Source organism: Bufo bufo, chromosome 2, assembly GCF_905171765.1.
Source record: "Bufo bufo chromosome 2, aBufBuf1.1, whole genome shotgun sequence".
Taxonomy (NCBI): domain Eukaryota; kingdom Metazoa; phylum Chordata; class Amphibia; order Anura; family Bufonidae; genus Bufo; species Bufo bufo.
Genome location: NC_053390.1, coordinates 800,703,721 through 800,714,274, shown reverse-complemented (window position 1 = coordinate 800,714,274; position 10,554 = coordinate 800,703,721). Strand labels below are relative to the sequence as shown.

Here is a 10,554-nt window from a genome sequence, read left to right as displayed (position 1 = left end):
ATCTATCTATCTATCTATCTATCTATCTATCTATCTATTATCTGTCTATCTATTATCTATCTATTATCTGTCTATCTATCTATTATCTATCTATCTATCTTCTATCTATCTCCTATCTATCTATCTATCCTTCTATCTATCTATTATCTATCTAATCTATCTATCAATATCTATCTATCTATCTATCTATCTATCTATCTATCTCATATCTAATTGGAAAAATGAGGAGGCAGCACACTGTATATACAAGGGGTGCACGTCCGGCAAATGTGGACCAGCACCTAGGCCCAATGAACTAGAAGAAAAGATAGCCAGCAGCACTATTGTGCTGCTGGCTATCTTTTCTTCTATCTCATATCTATCTATCAATATCTATCTATCTATCTATCTATCTATCTATCTATCTATCTATCTATCTATCTATCTATCTATCTATCTATCTATCTATCCTTCTATCTATCTATTATCTATCTATCAATATCTATCTATCTATCTATCTATCTATCTATCTATCTATCTATCTATCTATCTATTATCTATCTATCTCTCTATCCATCTCCACAGATCCTTCAGTTCCAGGGTCAGCACCTTTGCCATCTTCAGACCACATTAGGGGGTTTGATAAACCGCAGCTTTCATTCTAAGTTGCCTAGACAACAGCTGATTACAGAGGGGCCCCTCTGACCCCCCCCCCCCCACCCCCAGACCACCAACAGTTTTTCCTGCAGCGCCTCTTTGGGGGAGATGACAGATTTCACTGCACCCATTACATGTATTGGTTATTGGGACGACGACATTTCATTAACCCTTTATACCTTAATAGAACCAGTGAAAACTGTGTCTTCCAACCCTAAAAAACAACCCTCACATTTCCAGCCTCTTCATATTCATTTTTATAATAATTTTAAAAAAAGTCTCTTTTATTTTCCTCTATTCGTAGAATTGCCGACTATTCTATTCTGTAGAGACTCTGGGCAAACGCCTGGTGACTACCGGTAGATGTGAAATCGAGCGCGCGGGGGGGGGGGGGGGGGGTTAACCCCTTCGAGTCATGGGTCACCGAAACATAACAGAGCCGCCACTGTGCATGTGACACGTTAACCCCTTCCTCCCTGCAACAGATTGCTTTATAAACCGCACCACCGTCCACTTGGTGAACGGAATGCGGTTTTCCCTGAGTGGGGGGGTGGGGGGGTTATTTCTTCCCATTAATTTACATGCTGAATACGTCTGGGGAAATCAACCACCGCGGACATTTGTTTTGGTAAATGAAAATAATACTGATAGCAATCAAACCCTCTTTATGTTATAGTTGGACTTGATTCAGTTGCCATAGGAACATAGAAATTAAAGGGCGATGTTCATCCTTGCAGCTTGCATGTATATAATAGGTGTCGGTGCCTGGGAGGGGGGGGGTTACATATCAATAGGTAGTTCTTTAAAGTGCATTGGATTTAGCCTTTAACAGTTTTCCATTACCTCTGTTAACATAAGAAACATGAGCCACTACTACTCCCAGCATTGTAAAGTCTCTATTACAATTAAAAAGTCATAAAAATGCAATGAAAGCTAAATTTACCCTCACAGCCAGCAACATCTGCTCTGTATATTAGACCTAATATATGTTGTCTATACAGCCATTGATGGATCTGATGCAAAGAACACCTTAGCCTTGGCTACAAGATGTTCTCCCTTATTCACCTCACACTCTAAAGGAACCAAGATGTAAAGTCTCACCATTGTCTACAGTAGGTTCACAATTCCAGCCACTGCAAACAAATTTGAGCTTGGACAGTCAAGTCCATTGCACCATCAAAGCCTTAACCCAACACAGTTGACAAACTCCTAGATATCAGAGCTGAATTCGTATTTTTTTTTCAGGTCTAAACACTTTCAAGAATAGGCAAAACCCACCACTTTCACGAAGGATGGAACAGCTACCTAGAATTTTTTTGCTGCACACATTTAACCCACACGAAGCACCTCAACAGGTGAACTGGATGCTTCCGAGACCCTGGCTTAGGCATCTGAGGAGGCTTCCAGATCTGCAGTGCTGACATGACCGGCTGCACTGGATGTAATATACAATCGAGCCATTAAGGGCTATCAAGCATCGATCCATCTATGGCTAAATCAAGGCTGTTTAATTTTGCTGGAGCACCAACAACTGCAGATGTAGTGGGAGGGGGTGAGGTCTCTCTCTGCTCTGACATTGATTTAGTAGGACGCCACTCTGCAAATATTGTAAATGCTATTTTATTTTTTCCTCTTTTTTTTTTAAACATGGTAGTTTACAAAAAAAGAAATCAAGGTGGTACCTCTTTTTACACTCTTCTGAATATAGACAAATCTTCGTACCATCAGAATATTTTTTGTGTTTGTGTGTGTGTGTGTTTGTTTGCTTAACATCTCACTGTCCTGAAAGGTTTTTAAGACACAATAAAGCTAAAATGTCAAGTCTTTCCAGTAGATCCCCTCCCGTTGCCAAGTCAGGGAGCTTATCGGACAAAGAAGATCCCTCCAGCTTGTTGTCTATCTGCCATTGTTATTTGGTTGCACAATGTTTCCTTATTATTCCCATTGTAAGGTAAGATCACACCTCGCACTCCCGGGCGGGTTGCTGGTGACAGGAACAAGAACCATATTCATTAATGATTACCAAAGCTCCCTCAATGTGGTTGGGTTTGTAATCAACATAGTATTCCTGGGCAGACATTGCAGCCATTTGATGCATAGTCTGTTTTTGCTTTTGCTTCCTGCGTTGTGTCACAAAGCACTGCCTCAACTGTCTGAGGCTGGCCGGAAAACACTTCCAAGAAACGTACAACATCAAAACCACAATGAGGAAGGAGAAAATCAACGCCATAGTCCCCGTCACCACCTTATGAATTTGGACAGTGTTCTCGGGGTGCTCGCTGGGCATGGTGGCCATCAGGTTGTCTGTAGTCTTTTCCCCTTCTGTATCCTGTACATCATAGGTGATGGTGGTGACGGTGGCACTGTTGTAGGCGTTTTTGTCACTGTTGTTGAAAGCTGTAGAAATGGCATTAGCACTGGTTGGATCTGATGGGTCCTCACACAGGTGGAAAGCATAGACAGCATCCTGAACATCCTCTCCTTGTGCATACTCTGGGGTGGTACACAGCATGTTGCCATCGTACCTACCCTTGAAGTTGCTCAGCCAGGAGGCCAAGGCACACACATTACGTCCACAGTCCCAGCTGTTCCCAGCCAGGGTGATGCTGGTAAGAGATTTCCAAGAGTTGAGGATTCTAGGGTCAACGTAGGTGAGGCGGTTGGAGTCTAGGAGTAGGGATTCAAGATGAGGTACACTTTCAAAAACATGAGGTTCGATGTACTCGATCTCGTTGCCAGAGAGATCCATGTTTGTTAGTTTCCACACCCAGTCCAAGGAGTTAACTACGATAGTCACTTTATTCTTCCTCATGAAGAGAGAATGTAAAGAGAGGAGTCTTGGAAAATGAGCTAAATTCACCTTGACCAAGTCATTGTGCTCCAGGTGAAGCTCGGCAAGTTTAAACAAACCTGCGAAAGAGTTACGGGCCAAGCTCTTCAACTGATTGTATCCCAAGTCTAGGAACTCCAGACTGCGACAGTCCTGAAAGATCCTCACTGGCACAAACTTGATGGCATTGTAACGCAGCTGTAGGCTCGTCAGTTTGCGTAGACCATGGAAAAGATCCGGTGCCAAGGCTTGTATGTTATTGTAGGATAGGTCCAAACTGCGTAAGTTGGGCAACGGTCGGAACGTGTGGTTGGCCAGATGGGTTATTTTATTGGCGCTGAGCGTGAGTTCTTTGACTCGACGCAGTTTTTGAAAGGCATTGACTTCCACTGTTTCTATGTGATTGTGATCCAGATAGAGCCACGTGAGCTGCATTAACCCCGTGAACTGTCCGTCTTGCAGCTCGCTGATGCTGTTGTACCGCAGAGACAAGCCCATCACGCCCGACAGGTTGCCAGGCAGCTCGGTGACATTCTGGGATTCACAGTACAAAAATCTGCCCTCGCAGCGACACACGCGCGGACAGCCGCTATTCACCAGGGGAAGCATTTTAATAAATATGCCCAGTGCGCACAGTATTAACCCCGGGGGCTTTCTCAACATCCAGTTTAAACAGAGACCAATGAGAAGGAAATCCATTAGCAAATACGTTTCCAAATTTTCTCGAGAATGTCCATTGAAATCGTCGCCAATGTCTACATCATATTGGAATAGAATACATGTCATAGGTCAGCAGCGGAGAGACAGGTAGCAGACGGGAACATGCAGCATTTAAAGTTCATTCGTATAGGTAGGTGATTCGGGCTTTTTCATGTTAAACGCTGATGGAAAAGGGTGTAGGGGGGGGGACACAAAAGATGGAATTGAATTAAAAAAGTGTCTTACCCACCCTTCTTTTCCAGAGAGTGACAAGCTCCATTCAGCCGCTTGCTTTGTGTTTTGGCTAATTAGATGCGGCTCTAAAAGGACCCCTCTGTGCTGGTAATACAGTAGCTTTCAGCTTCTTGGACGCTGGCAGCCTTACAATGCCCCCCTTTGCTTGTTCTCAATGAGCTGAAAGGGAGCGAGGGGTGGGCAGGGGGGGAGCGGGGGGTCCAGTTACCTTTTTTTTATTTTTATTTTTTTATTTTCTTGTCGAGCTGACTTGTAGGACCTTCAAGGATCTGGATGGACTCCTTTTCTTTTTTTGTCCCTGCGGTTAAGATTGTGGTGACATTCTGGAAGGAACTCCAAACTCTTTGCTAATAAGGAAGCCACCACGACATCTGGCGAGCTGCTTAACGTCCATCATCTGAAAACAACCCCACGATATAAAAAAAATAAAATTAAAGAAATCCTCCAAAAATTCTCCTTTGCAAGTCAATCATTGAGCGTGGTCATCTTCTGCTGGGGTTCTTGCCTTGTTTTTTTTGTTTGTTTTTTTTCTTGTTTTTTTTCTTTCGGGAAGGCTGATCCTTAAGAAAGGCAGAGAGCAGAGATTCCTTCCCTTCAGCTGAGGCAGTATGTTACTAGCGCAGGCTGAGGCACACTGAGTGGTGTAAGCTAGTCATGATTGTACGCCTGCACAGAGACGCTCAGACATGGGCAGATTGAAAAGGGGTGGGCATTAAACCAACATTTTACTGAACCAGTAAAGTAATATATGTTCCTTGCTGATGAAATGGAAAATACTTTAAGCTTCTTCCCTCATTGCCTTATAGCAGAGCCTGGCACAGGAGCCGAGACGTCTTCTCCATTTACTTCTCGTGATTTTGTATCTTTTATTGTCTCATTGTCTGGTGTTGTGTCTGTGCTGTCCTGTGTGATTGTGTATATTATACCTGTGTGTGATAGATAGATAGATAGATATTGGATAGATAGATAGATAGATAGATAGATAGATAGATAGATATGAGATAGATAGATAGATAGATAGATAGATAGATAGATAGATAGATAGATAGATAGATAGATAGATAGATATGAGATAGACAATCTATCTAGATCTGCTTCTGTCCCTGGCTGGAGCATTGGACATCAGAGACTATGTATATACAGTATACGATCAGCATGCAGCACCTGGAGATTATTATACCGTTACTTGGCAGCCCAGCATCCTGCTGTACAGAGGCAGTTTGGTATACACATGCAGCCTGGAGTACAGTACAGAGGCAGCCATATGCAGCAATGAAGCTTGGAGTGTTGATGCAGCTAGTGTACAGATGCAGCCTGGTGTACTGGTGCATCGTGGTGTACAGATATAGCCTGGTGTACAGATGCAGCCTGGTGTACAGATGCAGCCTGGTGTATATATGCAGCCTGGTGTACAGATGTAGTCTGGTGTACTGGTGCAGCCTGGTGTATATATGCAGCCTGGTGTATACAGTACAGATCAAAAGTTTGGACACACCTTCTCATTCAAAGAGTTTTCTTTATTTTCATGACTATGAAAATTGTAGATTCACACTGAAGGCATCAAAACTATGAATTAACACATGTGGAATTATATACATAACAAACAAGTGTGAAACAACTGAAAATATGTCATATTCTAGGTTCTTCAAAGTAGCCACCTTTTGCTTTGATTACTGCTTTGCACACTCTTGGCATTCTCTTGATGAGCTTCAAGAGGTAGTCCCCTGAAATGGTTTTCACTTCACAGGTGTGCCCTGTCAGGTTTAATAAGTGGGATTTCTTGCCTTATAAATGGGGTTGGGACCATCAGTTGCGTTGAGGAGAAGTCAGGTGGATACACAGCTGATAGTCCTACTGAATAGACTGTTAGAATTTGTATTATGGCAAGAAAAAGAAAGTAAAGAAAAACGAGTGGCCATCATTACTTTAAGAAATGAAGGTCAGTCAGTCAGCCGAAAAATTGGGAAAACTTTGAAAGTAAGGGCTATTTGACCATGAAGGAGAGTGATGGGGTGCTGCGCCAGATGACCTGGCCTCCACAGTCACCGGACCTGAACCCAATCAAGATGGTTTGGGGTGAGCTGGACCGCAGAGTGAAGGCAAAAGGGCCAACAAGTGCTAAGCATTTCTGGGAACTCCTTCAAGACTGTTGGAAGACCATTTCAGGGGACTACCTCTTGAAGCTCATCAAGAGAATGCCAAGAGTGTGCAAAGCAGTAATCAAAGCAAAAGGTGGCTACTAGAATATGACATATTTTCTGTTGTTTCACACTTGTTTGTTATGTATATAATTCCACATGTGTTAATTCATAGTTTTGATGCCTTCATAGTCATGAAAATAAAGAAAACTCTTTGAATGAGAAGGTGTGTCCAAACTTTTGGTCTGTACTGTATATGCAGCCCGGTGTACAGATGTAGTCTGGTGTACAGATGCAGCCTGGTGTACAGATGTAGTCTAGTGTACAGATGCAGTCTGGTGTACTGGTGCATCCTGGTGTACAGATGCAGTCTGGTGTACTGGTGCAGTCTGGTGTACTGGTGCAGCCTGGTGTACAGATAGAAACATAGAAACATAGAATGTGTCGGCAGATAAGAACCATTTGGCCCATCTAGTCTGCCCAATATACTGAGTACTATGGATAGCCCCCGGCCCTATCTTATATGAAGGATGGCCTTATGCCTATCCCATGCATGCTTCAACTCCTTCACTGTATTTGCAGCTACCACTTCTGCAGGAAGGCTATTCCATGCATCCACTACTCTCTCAGTAAAGTAATACTTCCTGATATTACTTTTAAACCTTTGCCCCTCTAATTTAAAACTATGTCCTCTTGTAGCAGTTTTTCTTCTTTTAAATATTCTCTCCTCTTTTGCCTTGTTGATTCCCTTTACGTATTTAGCAGTTTCTATCATATCCCCTCTGTCTCTTCTTTCTTCCAAGCTATACATGTTAAGGTCCTTTAATCTTTCCTGGTAAGTTTTATCCTGCAATCCATGTACTAGTTTAGTAGCTCTTCTCTGAACTCTCTCCAAAGTATCAATATCCTTCTGGAGATATGGCCTCCAGTACTGAGCACAATACTCCAAATGAGGTCTCACTAGTGCTCTGTAGAGCAGCATGTGCGCCTCCCTCTTTCTACTGGTAATGCCTCTCCCTATACACCCAAGCATTCTGCTAGCATTTCCTGCTGCTCTATGACATTGTCTGCCTACCTTTAAGTCTTCTGAAATAATGATCCCTAAATCCCTTTCCTCAGATACTGAGGTTAGGACTGTATCACTGATTGTATATTCTGCTCTTGGGTTTTTACGCCCCAGGTGCATTATTTTGCACTTATCCACATAAAATTTTAGTTGCCAGATTTTTGACCATTCCTCTAGTTTTCCTAAATCTTTTTCCATTTGGTGTATCCCTCCAGGAACATCAACCCTGTTGCAAATCTTCGTGTCATCAGCAAAAAGACACACCTTACCATCGAGGCCTTCTGCAATTTCGCTGATAAAGATATTAAACAATATGGGTCCCAGAACAGATCCCTGAGGTACCCCACTAGTAACAAGACCATGGTCTGAATATACTCCATTGACTACAACCCTCTGCTGTCTGTCCCTCAGCCACTGCCTAATCCATTCAACAATATGGGAGTCCAAGCACAAAGACTGCAATTTATTGATAAGCCTTCTATGTGGGACAGTATCAAAAGCCTTACTGAAGTCTAGATAAGCGATGTCTATTGCACCTCCGCCATCTATTATTTTAGTCACCCAATCAAAAAAATCAATAAGATTAGTTTGACATGATCTCCCTGAAGTAAACCCATGCTGTTTTTCATCTTTCAATCCATCGGATTTTAGATGTTCCACAATCCTCTCCTTAAGTATGGTTTCCATTAATTTCCCCACTATTGATGTCAGGCTTACTGGCCTATAGTTGCCCGATTCCTCCTTACTACCTTTCTTGTGAATAGGCACATTTGCTAATTTCCAATCTTCTGGGACGACTTCTGTTACCAGTGATTGGTTAAATAAATCTGTTAATGGTTTTGCTAGTTCACCGCTGAGCTCTTTTAATAGCTTTGGGTGTATCCCATCAGGCCCCTGTGACTTATTTGTATTGATTTTGGACAGCTGACTTAGGACCTCTTCCTCTGTAAAGACACATGCATCAAAAGATTCATTAGTCTTCCTTCCTAACCGAGGTCATTTTCCTTAATTTTCCTTTGTATAAACTGAACAGAAGTATTCATTGAAGCAGTCAGCTAGTTCTTTATCTTCTTCCATATACCTTCCTTTTTGTTTGGTGTACAGATGCAGCCTGGTGTATATATGCAGCCTGGTGTACAGATTCAGCCTGGTGTATATATGCAGCCTGGTGAACAGATACAGCCTGGTATACTGGTGCAGCCTAGTGTACAGATGCAGCCTGGTATACTGGTGCAGCCTAGTGTACAGATGCAGCCTGGTCCAGTCTAGTATACAGGGTCAGTCTGGTGTACAGGGTCAGTCTGGTATACAAGGTCAGTCTAGTATACAGGGTCAGTCTGGTATACAGGGTCAGTCTAGTATACAGGGTCAGTCTAGTATACAGGGTCAGTCTGGTGTACAGGGTCAGTCTGGTATACAGGGTCAGTCTAGTATACAGGGTCAGTCTAGTATACAGGGTCAGTCTGGTGTACAGGGTCAGTCTGGTATACAGGGTCAGTCTAGTATACAGGGTCATTCTGGTGTACAGGGTCAGTCTGGTATACAGGGTCAATCTGGTATACAAGGTCAGTCTGATGTACAAGGTCAGTCTGGTGTACAGGGTCAGTCTGGTGTACAGGGTCAGTCTGTTATACAGGGTCAGTCTAGTATACAGGGTCAGTCTAGTATACAGGGTCAGTCTGGTATACAGGGTCAGTCTGGTATACAGGGTCAGTCTGGTGTACAGGGTCAGTCTGGTATACAGGGTCAATCTGGTATACAAGGTCAGTCTGATGTACAAGGTCAGTCTGGTGTACAGGGTCAGTCTGGTGTACAGGGTCAGTCTGTTATACAGGGTCAGTCTAGTATACAGGGTCAGTCTAGTATACAGGGTCAGTCTGGTATACAGGGTCAGTCTGGTATACAGGGTCAGTCTGGTGTACATTGGTCAGTCTGGTATACAGGGTCAGTCTGGTATACAGGGTCAGTTTGGTGTACAGGGTCAGTCTAGTATACAGGGTCAGTCTGGTATACAGGGTCAGTCTAGTATACAGGGTCAGTCTGGTGTACAGGGTCAGTCTGGTGTACAGGGTCAAAAGAAGAAAAGGTTCCAGCACTACAATACTGTTGCGTTGAGTCTTTATCTTTCTCGTAACGACTAAGGACAGTTGTCCGAAATGTGTCCTCATGGTGTAAGGATCTGTTCCTACATAGTTTATTGTTACGTAAAATAAAGAGAAAGACTCAACACAACTGTATTGTAGTGCTGGAACCTTTTCTTTTTTTGAATGGTTTAAGGACCTACCTTTTAGTTCCGGGCACGCGGAGCAAACCAGGTGAGCTGGAATCACAAGTTTATGGTGTACAATGTCAGTCTGGTGTACAGAGACAATTTGGTGTACAGAGGCAGTTTGGTGTACAGAGGCAGTATGGTGTACAGAGACAGTTTGGTATACATGTGCAGTTTGGTGTACAGAGTCAGTCTTGTGTACAAAGACAGTTTGATGTGCATGCGCACTTTGGTGTACAGAGACAATTTGGTGTACAGAGGCAGTGTGGTGTACAGATGCAGTTTGGTGTACAGAGACTGTTTGGTGTACAGAGGGAGTGTGGTGTACAGAGGCAGTGTGGTGTACAGAGGCAGTGTGGTGCACAGAGGCATTGTGGTGTACAGAGGCAGTGTGGTGCACAGAGGCAGTGTGGTGTACAGAGGCAGTGTGGTGCACAGAGGCAGTCGTGGTGTACAGAGGCAGTGTGGTGCACAGAGGCTGTGTGGTGCACAGAGGCAGTGTGGTGCACAGAGGCTGTGTGGTGTACAGAGGCAGTGTGGTGCACAGAGGCAGTGTGGTGCACAGAGGCAGTGTGGTGTACACAGGCAGTTTGGAGTACAGAGACAGTGTGGAGTACAGAGGCAGTGTGGAGTACAGAGGCAGTGTGGTGTACAGAGGCAG

General features: G+C 43.6%; 2 protein-coding genes across 7 annotated transcripts in view; one reads left to right on the top strand and one right to left on the bottom strand.

The window, feature by feature from the left end:
• The window catches only part of CTNNA2 (catenin alpha 2), a 2,102,590-nt gene that overhangs the window by 1,116,678 nt on the left and 975,358 nt on the right, over positions 1 to 10,554 (top strand). The gene's annotated exons all lie outside the window — the stretch shown is intronic.
• LRRTM1 (leucine rich repeat transmembrane neuronal 1) lies at positions 2,282 to 5,002 on the bottom strand. The gene has a single exon (XM_040419297.1). It carries the CDS (start codon positions 4,250 to 4,252, stop codon positions 2,594 to 2,596), a length of 1,659 nt encoding a protein of 552 aa, XP_040275231.1. The 5' UTR covers positions 4,253 to 5,002; the 3' UTR covers positions 2,282 to 2,593.